We start from the raw sequence: 15,837 nt of genomic DNA, 5'->3' as shown, positions 1-15,837 counted from the left end.
CAATATAACTCAATTTTTAACTACACATTCCAATCCTTTACACCAATAAATCACAGACAAATAGTATATATCAACATACTGCTGCCAAAACCAAGACACATATTTTATTTAATTAATATTCCATAATTACATATTTAAATAATTCAAAAATACACGAGTCGTTATACCTACAGCTGGTTAACTCGATATACCCTATATCGCTCTCAGAGTCAAATAAAAATATTCTCGCAAAATTTTAAAATCACTTGAGACAAATATTTCAGATTTCCAAAGTAGAGAGTGTTATATTTAATTCTTTTAAAAATCGCATAAACAGATATCTAAAATTTTCAAAATCAATTTTTTTAAAATAATTTTCGGAAGTTAAAATGTTCCAAGCAAATATTAACAGAATGAACAAAAAATAGAACGGAACGAGTCAAATAAATATAATAGATAAGAGGAGTAGCGCTGAATAAAAAAAGGGACATAATCCGTACCTCAATAGCACAATTCTAATACTAATAAGATCTGCAAACGCTCCCCGCTAAATTCTTGGAGCCGCGAAATTCTTGACCCTCAATCTAAATACAAAAATTACAATTTACGATGAATATATATATATATATATATCTTATACAATCATTTACTATTAATTAATGATTGATATTTATAACTAGTTTACATGACTTTTTTTAATCCGGTTGTTAGCCTATGTAACAATATCTATATGTTACTCTGTCATATTTTTAATACATGCTACTTAAGATCAAAATTACTTGAATGTGTATAATAATGTACATGTACTACAATGCCAAGAAAGTGACCATGCCAATAAAATAATTATAAAACAAATTAGTCATTACACTCCAAGGTGTACAAATTCATAAACATCTCCCTGACTACGAACTTGAAAGGCCCTGTACTACATGAGCATCTCCGAATATAAAATACATGTAAGTTTTATTAATTAATTAACACAAGCATGTAAATACACTTACGCAAGTATGTGATTTTAATGACTCCTTTGACTAACAGGCATATATTGTTCGTATTTTAATATATAACCAAGCTTAGATATTTTTACCAAATATATATATAGATATATATAATTAAATATATTATGAAATAATTATAAACATGTCAAAACTTACATAACCTGATTAATATTAATCAAATTAAAGTCAAGTCACTTATATATAAAAAAACACAGAATAAATTATAATTTATTTTAAAACAAATATAAAATAAATTTGTGACCATATGTTACTAATTAAATAAAGTAAGAGGAAAGATTATTGATTCCCACAAGCTGTAGGAAATATGCCATGCTTGTACTACAATACAATAGTTCTTTAAACTTTAAAAACCTGAATTGTACATATTACTATAAGACAACCATATGTACCATTAATATATTAATAAATAAACAAAAATATGTGTCAGTGATGCAAAAGATTCTCATTTCAAGTTTCAATAACACAGGTTTGTCATATTAAAATAAAAATATAGTATAGTTTAGGTCATGAAAAAGTGAATATTCTCAGATCTATCACAAGTACACAAGTATCGAGACTGAATTAGTGTGTTATGTGTGTTATGTCAACACAATCACATATGCACGACTTCATTATACAACTAATAATTATAATAATCGGTGTTAAATAATTACCATATCTAATAGACATAAACGAAAATTACAGCAAGATGAGACGCCTCTATTTTTCTTCGCCTCTCGCCTTACTCTTCGCAAAACCTTGCTCTAGGGTTTTCTTTTCTCCTTTTTTTTACTCCCGTAGTTGATTAATACCCGTATCTTAATATATATATATATATATATAATATTACACAAAGTATCCTCTAACTATTAGAATTAGAATTTTAATATTTAACTAAATATTATTATCACTCTTTTTTCTTTTCAAATTTAATAAACATATTTAATAATTTATTCTTATCCCAAATATAGTCCAAATATTATCATTATTATTATTATTATTATTAAATTTCATGTATATTACAATAATTATATTAATACATATTGAATTAAAGATATATTTGTCTGCGATCACTCTGAAAACGGATATGACCAAATCCTTTATTTCCCCGATAGCGATTATGTCACAAACCAATAGCCTCGTACCAAAACAACATACTATATGTTGTTTATCGCGCAGAAAAATATTATACTATCTATATAATCTTAAAGGCTACTATTACCCATATAATATTTACCCATAAAATTTACCCATGACCCATGACCCATTTTAATTTTTTACACATAAAACTTAATATTATACACATATACATGGATATTTCACATTTAAATTAATTATAACCCATTTTAGAAACTACCCTAATATACACTTAACCCACTCCCTGATTGTAGCAACTGAATAGTACGTTTGAATTTTTTTGAATTGTTTCTCTCAGGTTGCTGCATAACTCCATCCTCATATGATCTTTTCATTCGTTCAAAGCTCCGTTGATCTGTTGTTAATCATGGATCCACGTTCTCAGACAACCTCTTCAAGGACTTCACTTATAGGTTTGTTTTAATTATGAAGTCCTGTTAATCATTATGCACGTTAAATGTTATCTGATTTGGTTGGTTTGTGTCTTTATCCATAGGTTTGAAACGTTTGATTCGTAGCCGAGATTCATCAAATGAGGACGCAAATCAATCTTCTGTGTTGCAGCCCATCCCAAGTTTGAATGTTCCTGACTCTTCTGGTATTGTATCTTTGTCTGTCTTTCTGTTCGTATGTAGATTTGAATATAAATCATGTTCTTATATTCATTTCATGAACTTAGTTGTGAAGCGTAAAAATATTTGTGTTGGCCAAGAAAATCTCAGTCCCAATGTTACAGTTTCAAATCAACAGACAATAGTATCTGTAGTATCGTTTGGTAAGTTTTCCATATCATACATATCTTATATGTTACATAAATTAATTTTGAAACTCATGTGTAGCATATGCATTTTGTAGTGGGAATTAGATCTCCTTTACAGCCTTTATCAAATGAGACAAATATTTTTTGTGATTGCTCCCCACAAACCTTCTAACTTTGTTGTTGATGTATCGTCTAATAGAAGCAACAAATATTCCTTCACAGGTATGTGTAGTTTTTTTTACAAATGTTCTGTGTAGATGTTCACTTTCTTGGCCAATGTTCCTTGCAGATGTATGTTGTTGTGTATAATTTTATTGTCTATGATATTTTTTGATTGCTAGATTTGAAACGTATGAGCAGAAGTGTGGGATTGAGACCTGTTAGTGGATCAAATAACACTCCTTGCAGTTTTTCAATTTCACCTATTTCGGGTATTACACTTGAAGAAAATAACACTCCAACAGCCAAGAACATGGAAGGAGCTGCTGCATTGTCAGATATTACCAATACGTCGTGTACGTTATATTATAACTTGATACTGAAATTATGAAGTTTGTATGTTCTGTTACCTTTGCTATATGTTTAACATTACATTGTGTTATTGGTTGCAGCCGTGAAACATAAAAATACGTGGTCGCAATATTGAGAAGATTTATACAAACCCTATCTGTATGTTGTCTTTTAATAATTCTGTTTTAAATAAGTTGTTATGATTTCATATTTCATTATTGCCCCTAATCAGTTACTTCCATTACTAACAATGTATATTAATAACTCTGTATTTTATTTTTATTTTTGTTCATCAATCATCTTTATTGGGAATTACAGGTGTAGAAAATAACAGTGTAGTGGTGAAGAACACAAAACCATCGTCCACGCCTTCAGACATGAACAGTACCATGTGTGTGTTACCTATTAATAAAATTGTAAGATTTTATGTTTTTTTATGGGAAAATAATTAATTTCCATTGTTGTATTCTGTTGCAGATAAGAAATGTAGAGTACGTGGTCCTAATATTGAGAAGATGTATACAAATGCCATGAGTACGTTTTTTTGAGAATATGTTGTTTTCTAAATTTTTTTAAAACTTTACAGAATGTAATTGATTAATCCCACTTTCTTCAACAACGGAGATGTGTAGTCAAGTATTTGTTTGCTATGCAGCTGTGAAACATAAAGGACTTGGTAATACCTCTGTAGATAGCGGTGACGTATCTTCAAACTCTAATCCCGTCTTCGAACATGGGCGAATGAGCCAACCTGGGACGTCTCATTTACGTAGAAGTTGTCATAATCCCTATGAACGAAAGTTAAGAAACATTGCAGGAAAGAATAAATGTCAAGCATCTCCTGAGAAGAGGAATTTGATTTCGGATTTTGAAAATGTGGTTAAAATTAACAATTCAGAGTCCAGTAATTCAGATGTTGGAATTGATGATATGTACCATGATGACCTGGATGGTGTGATTTTGAATCACAATTTGTGGTGTGGATATATGAATCTTGGTCCTCCGTCAAAGTTGTGCAATAAATATGGTGCTACTATGTGGAACGAAGAGCGTAATAATAAATCATGTCCACGTAAAGAGCCCACATTTTCTATGTGCTGTCGGAATGGTCAGATACATTTGCCAAAAGAAAGACCGCCACCAGAACCACTAGCTTTTTTGTTACTTGGTGGTGAGAAATTGAGGCATTTTAAACAGTACATAAGAGTGTACAACTGCATGTTCCAATTCACTTCCATCGGTGGTAAGATTGATAACTCAATAAACAGAGGTAGCTCACCATATTATTTTCGCTTACAAGGTCAAAACTATCATTTGGTTGGGAGTTTAGTATCGCTGGATAGATCTTCCCCCAAATTTTGCCAGCTCTACATATATGACACGCAGAATGAGGTTGAGAATAGAATCAATGCAATGGGAGGTGCTTCTGACAATGTTGATCCAGATATTATCGAGGAACTTTTAGGTATGTTAGACAAGAACAATGAGTTAGTCAAAGCTTTTCGCATGGCTCGAAATCGGTTTGAAACTGAAGAACTGGATGAGTTTAAGTTAGTCATCATATCATCTCAATCTTCTAGCGGTAGACCAAACCATATTACTCCATCTGATGAAGTTGATGCTTTCATTGTTAGTGATGATACGGATACCGGTGGTTTTAGAGACACGGTTGTGAATTCCAAACAAGAAGGATTGAAGAGGGTATATGAAACAAATCCACATTTCATGCAGTTGCAATATCCACTACTGTTTCCTTGGGAAACCGAGGGTTATCATAAACGTATACCTCTTATAAGCAATAAATACTCTAAAATAGAGAATTTAGATGATGAAGACCTTGATCCTGACTCTACACAGAGGCGACATGTTTCACTAAGAGAGTATTATTGTTATAAGATTATGATACGTACTTTTGAAGATATTTATTTGAAGTAAGCAATGTGATTATAATATAAAATGTGTAATGAATTAGTGCATATTCTCACCATCGTCGCATTAATTTCAGGTTTAACGCCACACCTTGCTGGACGTTTTTGGCAACAATACGTTGTGGATCAGTTTGCTGCCATTGAACAATATAGATTAGACTGGGTTTCAACGCATCAAACTACCATCCGTGCTAATTTGTATAATTTTGTGCCTGATGCTCTCAGTAAAGGAGACCATGATCCAATGCATGTTGGAAAAGCTGTTATACTGCCTGCTTCATTCACTGGATCTCAACGATATATGTATGAATACTTTAAGGATTCCTTGACGATATGTCATGCAATTGATCATCCATCCTTATTTCTCACCATGACTTGCAACTCAAAGTGGCCAGAGATACCAGAAATGCTTAAATTATTGCCCAATGTTGATCCTGTTGATGCACCGGATATTGTTTCTCGCTTGTTTAAACTGAAGCTTGATCAGCTATTAGATTTGATTAAAAAGAAGAACTATTTTGGAAAGTGTATAGGAGGTAAATTTATTTTATTGGACACCAACAATTTTATATTTAATTTTTTGAATCATATCTACACACATGCATAGATTTAATATTTTCTTTACTAATGTTTTGCACAGTTATGCATGTAATTGAATTCCAGAAGCGTGGTTTGCCACACGTGCATATGCTAATCTGGATGAGCCCTGAAAGCAGGCCTAATTCTATTGAAAAGGTTGACCAGTTGGTTTCTGCTGAAATACCAGATAAGAATTCTGATCCAATAGCATATGAAGCTGTTAAAAACTACATGATACATGGACCCTGTGGTAAAGACTTATACACATCTCCATGTATGGTGAAAGGAAAATGCATCCGTCATTTACCAAAAAGGTGTGAATAAATAGAATGATACATATGTTCCGTAATAAGTCTATTTTATTCTTAATGTCGACGCATGTAATTTTTTATTTTGCAGGTTTAATGGTAATACCTATTTTGACGATTGTGGTTTTCTTGTTTATCGGAGGCGTAACACTGGTAGAGTTATCAACAAAAAAGGGATCAATATGATAATCAATATGTAGTTCCATACAATCGAGATCTTTTGTTGCGGTTTCAGTGTCATATAAATCTGGAAATTTGTAACAGTTCAAGATCATTGAAACATCTCTTCAAGTATTGTTTGAAGGGTCATGACACTGCTACAATGTTGTTGAAGAAGAAAAGTAACAAATCAGGGAGTGAACAAACTGCAAGATCCGTGAAGAATTTGGATGAGGTAAAGAATTTTCTTGATGGTAGATATGTTTGTCCATCTGAGGCATCCTGGAGGATATTTGGGTTTGACATTCACCATCGTTCCCTAAGTGTTGAACGTTTACCAATACATTTTCCCGGTCAGAAGTACTTGAATTTTCAGAGTTTTACAGATTTGGAGAATGTGTGCAATAACGCGACTTCCAAAAAAAGTAAACTAGAGGCTTGGTTTGTAGCTAACAGTGAATTTCCACAAGCTCGAAATTTTACGTATTCTGACTTTCCCACCCATTTTACATGGATAAAGAAAACTACTAAATGGAGGCTTAGACAAAGAGGTGATGTGGTTAGGAGATTAGCAGAGGTTCATGCAAAAACTGGTGAATTATTTTATCTTTGAATGTTGTTACTTAGATGGTATTTTATCTTTCACTCAGCTGCGGACTATTGATGGAACTACATATGATACATTTAAGGAAGCATGTGGTGCTCTTAATCTGTTGAATAATGACAAGCAGTGGCATGATGCTTTGGAAGAAAATGCATTCTCAGCTATGCCAACCCAAATTTGGGCTATGTTTGTTAACATACTGTCAAATTGTTCTGCGTCTGATCCATTTGCGCTATGGGAATACCACTGGCCAGCATTGTCAGACGATGTTCTTTATATTAGGTGCAAGATTTCAGATAAGATTCATTTAACATTATCCGAGTATGAAATCCAGAACTATGCTTTAGCAGGTGTGTGATCAGTATTAAATACATGATACGCTTGTTACTTTGTAGTATTATTTTTATTGTTTTTAATTAGATGTCGGAACATTTACCAATATTTTGTGTGCAGAGATTGAAAAGTTGTTAAATGATATTGGTAAGTCCTTAAGAGATTTTCATATGATGCCATTTCCTGACGAACGATTTTTCCACACTTTTGTCAATCATCTCATTGTTGAGGAAACTAGCTACAATAAAGAAGAATTGATACTTAATCATGAAAAAGCTCATAAAAATCTGAACTCAAGGAAGCTGGATGTATATAATGCAGTTGTTGATAATGTACACAAAAATAAAGGTGGAATGTTTTTTGTTTACGGGAGCAGTGGATACGGTAAAATGTTCTTCCTGTTGCAGGCTCAGGAATTGCTACTACACTTCTTCCTGGTGGCCTAACAGCTCATTCTAGGTTTAAAATATCGCTTAAATTAGATCAGAGTTCTATTGGTGGAATAAAACATGGTACAGGCATTGCAGAGTTGATGCAGCACACAAGTCTTATAATATGGGATGAAGCTCCAATGCAGTATCGCTATGCATTTGAAGCCGTGGACAGAAGCTTGCGAGACATAATTGATACCGTTGATGTAGAACGAGGAAAAAGACCCTTTGGTGATATTAGAGTTGTTTTTGTGGTGATTTTTGACAGATATTACCTGTCCTTCCTAAGGCTGGAAGGGATGAAATAGTGAATGCATCATTTAACAAATCCCGGCTTTGGAAATCTTGCAACGTCTTTCTTCTCAATCAGAATATGAGATTACATTCAGGTAATTCTGAAGCTAGAAATAAAGTAATAGTTGACTTTAGTAAATGGCAACTTGAGATTGGAGACGGAAGAGTTGAATGCATTGATACTCATCGCGCAGATGTTGAAACTGAGTTCGTAGTTCCTGATGAATATGTTGTCAAGAGTCCCTTGAAAAGTCCCATTAAAACCCTAATTGACATTATATATCCAGATTTTCAGAATAACCTGCATTCACAAGAGTATCTAAGATCGAGATCTATTTTGACTCCAATAAACGTTGTAGTTGATGACATCAATGTGCAGATTCTTGAAAGAGTTCCGGGTAATGTGCATACTTATATCAACCAAGATTCAATTGAAGACAGGGGTGTTGACGATAATGACTTTGATTCATCATTTCCAGTTGAGTATCTAAACTCCATAAATATGCCATGTATGCCTAAACATGAGTTGAAAGTAAAGGTTGGAGTTGTTGTTATGTTGATAAGGAATTTAAATCAGATAATGGGTCTATGCAATGGTACAAGGATGATAGTTACTGGCTGCAAAAAAACAGTATAGAATGTCAAATTCTCTGTGGATCTCAAGTTGGTACGAAACATCTAATTCCAAGATTGATATGGTCCCAACAAACATGAATTGGCCATTTGAATTTAAAAGAACACAATTTCCTCTCCAAATATATTTTGCTATGACTGTGAACAAGAGCCAAGGTGAATCATTGGACACGGTTGGATTGTATCTTCCTCGGCCCGTATTCTCTCATGGTCAGTTATACGTTGCAATATCCCGTGTTACATCTCCAGAAGGACTACATATTCTTATTGATGACGATAATGGGAAAAGCACAAATATAACATCAAATGTTGTGTTTGAAGAAGTTTTCTACAACCTTCCTAAATTGCGATCATATTTGATTTAACTAACGTATTGTAATTGTTTGACCATGAATATTTTATACTTGAAGCCCTTATTTTGTGGTATGTGATTTGTTTAACAGTTGAATGTATTTTTATTATTATAATTTTATGTCATTGAGTTTTGTTTGGAAAAACAATTTATAGTATTTAAAAATAATAAAAAAGAATGGCATGTATATAACAAAACTGTATAATTAGTTCCCACTAATCCATCTAACTAACTTGATGCTGAGCCAATCACATTGATCCTCATCGTATCAAATAATAATCCATCCAATCAAAGGATATGTTTATGTTTATGTTAAAGGCTGATTGGATTATCCCTTTACAGGCCTTATGTCACGTATTAAAAGGGAAAGATCAAGTCCACAATATATGTTTGTCATGCACTTCATTCAACAGCATGTCATCAATTATCATTCCCATTAATGTAGGGTAATGGACTACAAAAAGACCACCACGTCGGTGTGATATTCTAAGTTCAGTACCTCCATTAAGAATAGAACATGTAAGCTCTCTTAGGAGTTGTGACTTTTAAATTCTAATAATAGATTATCTTGTTTAATTTAAATTACAAATTGTTTTCACAGAATCTTGCAGAGATGGAAGCCCTCATGTTTGAACATATTTTAAGTCTTGATAAATCTAGGTCAGATTGGAAGATCAAGGCAAGAGTTACAAGAATGTGGCCTACTGTGTCTTTTGAATCAGGAATAACGAAAGGCTAGAATCTCATTCTTCTTGATGATGATGTAACTACCTAATATGTTGATTTCGTTTTATATTGATTATGTTTACATTTTTAGAATGGATATTTATAATTATACTTTTCCACTTTATACTATGTGCAGAATACTCATATTCATGCATTTGCTTTTGCTAATACTTGGAAACTGATTGGAAAGAATATTGTTGAAGGAGCTGTTTATATTATTGACACGTTTATGGTTAGGGATGCTTCTGGGAATTTAAATCCTAGTGCTACAGATACATCTATAAGATTTACAAATGCTACCACTTTCCAACCATGCACTGTCACACCCCCAACTTAACAATACATAATATAAAAACTATTACAATAATTAAAAGATAGTAAATACAACTGAATCCAAGATCTTGCAGTTTAGGGTTTGGAACAGCCAAACACTATTAACTATTATAATTGGTTTTAATATCGAGTCCTCACACAAAACAATCTCTTATTCTACCTAAGCTCGAACAAACGCATCGGCATCACAACTCTTACGTGCGGTCTGCTTGAATCTAAGCATAGCTGCTAGCTGTAATATCAGGGTGAAAACAAGTAGTGAGCCAAATGCTCAACAAGTGCTAAACAATATGGTACATAAATAGAGATATATTTAAAAGAATAACAATGTGAAGATAGAGCTAATAATAACAAGAGATGAAATTTTAGGTGATGGCATCCTTTATTTGTATCAAAACATTTCAAAAATCATTTCTTAATCAAAAACCATTTTATGACTCTACGGATTACAGCCGGTGATCAGCCGTGAAGTAATCCCGAACCTCGCTGGGTTCTAAAACATTAATGGGATCCCTAGGCAACTTTTAAGCCTACAATTTAAGTGTGGAAAGGACTTGCGTCTCAGTCCAGATCCACCATTTAAAGAAAACATTTATCCCCCTTTGGGACTGAAAATCCAAATTTTTAATCATTTCAAAAACTGATGCCGATTGATAATAAATTTCTTAAACAGTAAACATCTTTATCAAGGGATTATAGTTCAACTTTGAAATACTGGAAATATGTCCACTAAATCTCAGGGTCATGATCCACTAGACTTTACTCTATGAGGGTAATTGAACAATTTCTATTTACAAGGATTTTGACAAGGAGATTTAGTAAGGTTATTGGATAATATGAAAGAGTAATGCCAGACTAGGCTTAAAACAATAGTTTCAGATAAGGTATAGGTATTAAAATATCAAGAAGATAAGCATTACTGGTTCCAGGTATGATATAGGTGTTAAAATATAAAGGAAGTGATCATCAGCTCAAGGTATAACAGGGTATCAATCTTTAGGGAAAGGATAGGGTTATCAGACAATCATGAACGACTTTAAGGAATGACTGGCTTTTAGGTATCAAGATAAAGTTTCTATCGAGGTTCTTACAAGAGTTGAATCAAAGCATCAGGGTGCAATATCAAGATTTCTCAGGAATCAATAACATGTTAATCAAAAGGATCAATAAAGTATTATAACAAATCTCTATTTTATGATGGCATCACAATTACTTTGGTATACTAGCATGGTATGAATTTTGATCTACTTGCAATAAATACTTGAGGTTTCATGGCATTTCTATACAATACGAAGATAGATTTGAGAATCACTTGGTTCAGGTATAACAAGATAAATCAGGATACTCGCATCATATATATAGGAACTAGTTATCACACATTCGCAGTGTAAACTAAAAAGCAGGTTGAATCACTTGCCTTGAGAAAGGCTGGACTGGACTGGCAGGTAGGAGCAACTGGAAGCTTTACTCGACCTTTATGGCAAGTTTACCCTCATCTCGAGATCCTACACAATTAATAATAACCTCATTATAATATATTCTCACCAACTCAACCTATTTACAACCTTATAAACATAATAGTACACATAGCCACATATGCTCACATACCATATTTAAGTACCAAATAATATCACACACACCATATTGCAACACTAGGCTTGAATGATCTCGCTCCACAACTTAAGTCACTTGATCGCTAAACTAGGCAAAATCTCCAAATTTTGGCCTCCTAACTCGATGTGCCTTTACTAAACCATCCAAATCCTATTGACCCTGAATTGGGCCTTTCACTCTAATGACTTTATGATATCTTGCCACTATAGTGGTCAACCTAGGCCTCACTCATAAGTGCTCTAAAACTGTGTGGTAAGTGAAGGTGCTTACTATGGTAAATTTCAGAATGACATCTAAGATTTCTTGGGTGCATTTGACACTCTTACACTACAATTTTACCTCCAAAACTTCTACACTAGACTCTTCTGATCATAAGGCAACTCCCAAACTTGATGTGGCTCAAGGGCCTAGCTTGGGCCTCCCTAGGCCTAAGCTTAAAGTCCATGGTTCCCCTGTTTTTCTGGGCAGAAAAGGTCCTGACTTGAACTAACTTGTGACACATTATTCTAACTCAAATACTATGAAATATGGCTGGAAAAACTCCTCTGACACTCTCTCTACCTAAGGCCCAACAGGGCCTAATGAGGGCATACCTATGACATGGTCAAAACTTCCCATTTCTAAGTTGCAACAAAACTGTCCCCTGCTGGACAGATTTTGTGATTCCACTCGTGCACCTAACCAAACGTCTTACAAACCTCCAACAAACACCTAAAACCTATTATATACTCCTAGTAATAGCTTCTGGTGGATTGGGCCTCAAATTTCACAACAAATGCCCAATCAAAACTTCCCCACAAACTAGTGTAAAATTCTGGAAAAATACAAACACTAACTAAACCCTTTCCACCTTAACTCCCACTTATTAACCAAGCATCCAACCTTTACCAAAGCAAACCTAGTGCATCAACATCCTAAAATAGTGCCTCAACAGGAGTGGAGATCATCCATGCCCTAGAACACCGACATGCAAATAAAAATACAACATACAACTCATGGAAAACACTTAACAAGGGTTCGGCTAAACATGGAGTTTATATTCTTGTAACTTCTACTTGAACCTATTATCCAACCTTAATAATCATGAAATATATCTTCTCTTAACTATTATTAAGCAATATATCATGGAAACAATCTATTTCAAGCACAAATAATTCGAATTTATAGATTTTTAAACATGAAAACATGATTTCGAGAAGAGTAGCATACACAACATGGTTGATCATTATATTAACATCTTAAAACTAGAATGCATGGCTAAACATAATTATATAGTGAAATTTCAGTAGCATGCAAAGATTTTTAAGGCATGGTTTCTCCATAAAACACTTGGTCAAAACATATATGAAATGTATCTCATAGAGAGCTCTTAAATTCACAAGAATCAAGAGTTTCTCTTTGGAGATCACACAAAAACTACACATGCAACCATGAAACTTCATCTCCCATTCACAAAACTCTTGGGAAGTATATAAAATAAATGTAGGTAGGAGAATTACACTAGGAAAGATGAGAAATGGGATGGAAAAATGATGGAAGGGAGTGGGGAGGGAGCTTCGGCCGAGAGCAAAGAGAGGGAGGGGGAAGAGAGAAAAAAAAAGATGAGTTGGAGTGAAGTGAATGTGGTTGAGTGTGAGTTTGATTGAGGTTAAATAATTACACTTATGCAAATTGGTGAGTGGAGTGTGCTTTTACCACTATCTCCCTTCTCTTATTGAAAGTAAAAATGCATGCAAGGGTGTTTTGGTAAAGTGGCCTTGGTAGAAGTGGTTAATGGGGTGGTTATTGACTCTAGTGCCCTTGAGTTGAATTAGAAGTGATTTGCATGCATGGGCAAAAGAGTAAAATGTAAATTAAATAAATAATTATTTGTAAAGAATAATTTTTATAAATAAAATTAATAATTCGAAAATGATGAAAGCTGTACCATAAAATAACTTGGATTTTTAAAAAATTTATAAGCTCACTTTTGAAATTTATGAATGAAATAATTTTTAAAAGAAAATTTTCAAAGGTATAGAATATTCCTTATAAATCAAAAATAAAGGCAAATAATAAAACTCTTACTTTGAAAAATTTATATTCTACATAAAGCAACTTATAACGCAGCAAATTCCATTCACACAAACGTACAGTCATCAAGTATATTTATAATCGGCTCTAATATAATACAATGTTCACAAATAATATTACACAAAATGCCGGTCGTAACATGCACCGATTATGTTATGATTCCAAAATACAAATTTGAATTTATGGATTTGGGTGATTTGATGGATGAAGCCAGAAAATATGGCCCCAAAGAGAATCCAGAATTTGATATAGGTTACTTCGTCTTTCGTATTTGGCTTATTATTATTCGTATTAACAATTGTTATAAAAGTTTTGAATGCAATCCATGTGTTTATATATTGTAGATATAATTGGAGTTGTTGAAGTCTTTATTAAAGTAAGCAAAATCCCCACTAAGTTTGGAGATAGGGATATTGTTGATTCAAGATTTGTGATGCAAGGTTATTCTTTTAATTCAGTATACAATTTTTTATTAAATTTTATGTCGTTATCAATTTTAGGACCTTGCTCAATAAATAATTAAATGTTTACTTGATTATATTGTAGCAATTAGCACAGGGTTGGTATATGGGGAGATATGGCGAAAGTTGTCAGTGATCAATATGAGGAATATAACCATGAGGAAAATATTATTGTAATCCTGACAAGTGCAAAGCTAGGAATATACAACGGTTTGATCTTTAGTATTTTATGCTATATACTAATTTTTCAGTAAGGTTACACACGGTTATATTAAATTACATTTTATGTAAGATACATATTGCTTTAAAACTTTAGATATGCTTCAAATCAGCAGCTTGGCATCCTCGAAAGTGTACTTCAATCTTGATGATGAGTGTGTACTTGAGATGAGAAACACGTACAATCTTATAAACTTTTACTCCTTTTCCATATTTTGTCAATATTGCATATGATATGTACATCATATAATGTGTAGGTTTGAAATTGAAGGCTACAAGCCGTCGAGGGATGATGCGGATAATAGCTATGCATTAACATTGGTCTCTCCTTATGAGTTTATAAATCTGAAAACATTAATTGACAATATTTCTGGCAGTGTTGAGGTTAATTCTATTTTGACAGAAGTTTTAGAGCATTATCTTAAAATTATATGAAATATAATTTTCATTTATAACATTATCCTCAAAATTATCAATTACAGAAGAAATTGTATTGTGGTTTGACAATTGCTAAGTTGGAGGAAGGACATCCTTGGTTTTCATATTCATGTAGCAAATGTCATTTAGAAGTTGTTGAAGTTGGGAATAGATTTAAATGCGGTAAATGTAATCGCACTTTTCCAGTTGCTGAAAAAAGGTATTAACACATAGGAAATAATATATTAAACATTTAGTTTGTACAATTTCTTTGGACTACGAAATGTTGAATTATTTAATATATTTTTTTCACTCACAGATTCAGTGTAAAGGCTGTTGTTGTGGATCAATCGTTCTCATGGAGCATTCTTCTCATAGATCGTGTTGTGAAACGACTCTTTAAAACAAACAAAGGTTCAATCAGTTACATTTTTAAAATTTGTTTCCATATTATAAATTGTTTGCAACACAGACCAATTATGTTTATGACTTAATTACCAAAACAGGAAGAGGTAGCTGCTAAAGTGTTTCTTACATTTCTGCATGACATGGACGGGAAATAAATTATTGTTGTTGTTGAAATTCATGCAGCCAAAGATGTTTCTGAAAATTTTATCATCAAAGCCCAAGACATGTATGATTCAAACATGTATGCCATGTCAACTTCTGAATCATCCAATCATGTTGATTTCCCTACCCTTGATTTGTCAGAGGTATGAAATTTTTTTCATAAATTACTGTTATTGCATATTTTGGAATATAATTAAAAATTATTGACTAAACATTTGCATTATAGTCATTTGATCAGGCTGAGAGTTCAAAGACCCCTGGATCTTGCAAATCCGTCAGTAAGAAGATAAAAATGGTAAATAGTAATAATAGTTTTTGAGTTAATCTCTTAACGTATGTGTATCTTATATTAAAATGCTCTAATATTACAGGAGAAGTGATGATGTGCATCTGTTTTGTGGCATGGATGCGGCATTTGA

General features: G+C 33.0%; 1 protein-coding gene across 1 annotated transcript; it reads left to right on the top strand.

Moving 5' to 3' along the window:
* The first annotated feature begins 2,481 nt into the window (after positions 1-2,481).
* Positions 2,482-8,657, top strand: LOC141660686 (uncharacterized). Its single transcript, XM_074467673.1, has 15 exons — positions 2,482-2,527; positions 2,611-2,741; positions 2,970-3,096; positions 3,216-3,389; positions 3,703-3,768; positions 3,862-3,918; positions 4,040-5,290; positions 5,390-5,848; positions 5,953-6,141; positions 6,291-6,352; positions 6,435-6,935; positions 7,009-7,312; positions 7,383-7,442; positions 7,703-7,980; positions 8,097-8,657. The coding sequence occupies exons 1-15, from the start codon at positions 2,482-2,484 to the stop codon at positions 8,655-8,657; spliced, it is 4,266 nt and encodes a 1,421-aa protein (XP_074323774.1).
* Positions 8,658-15,837: the final 7,180 nt, after the last annotated feature.

Source organism: Apium graveolens, chromosome 5 (assembly GCF_009905375.1).
Source record: "Apium graveolens cultivar Ventura chromosome 5, ASM990537v1, whole genome shotgun sequence".
Lineage (NCBI taxonomy): Eukaryota > Viridiplantae > Streptophyta > Magnoliopsida > Apiales > Apiaceae > Apium > Apium graveolens.
The sequence above is the reverse complement of the archived record's forward strand: the minus strand, read 5'-3'. Positions and strand labels throughout refer to the sequence as shown.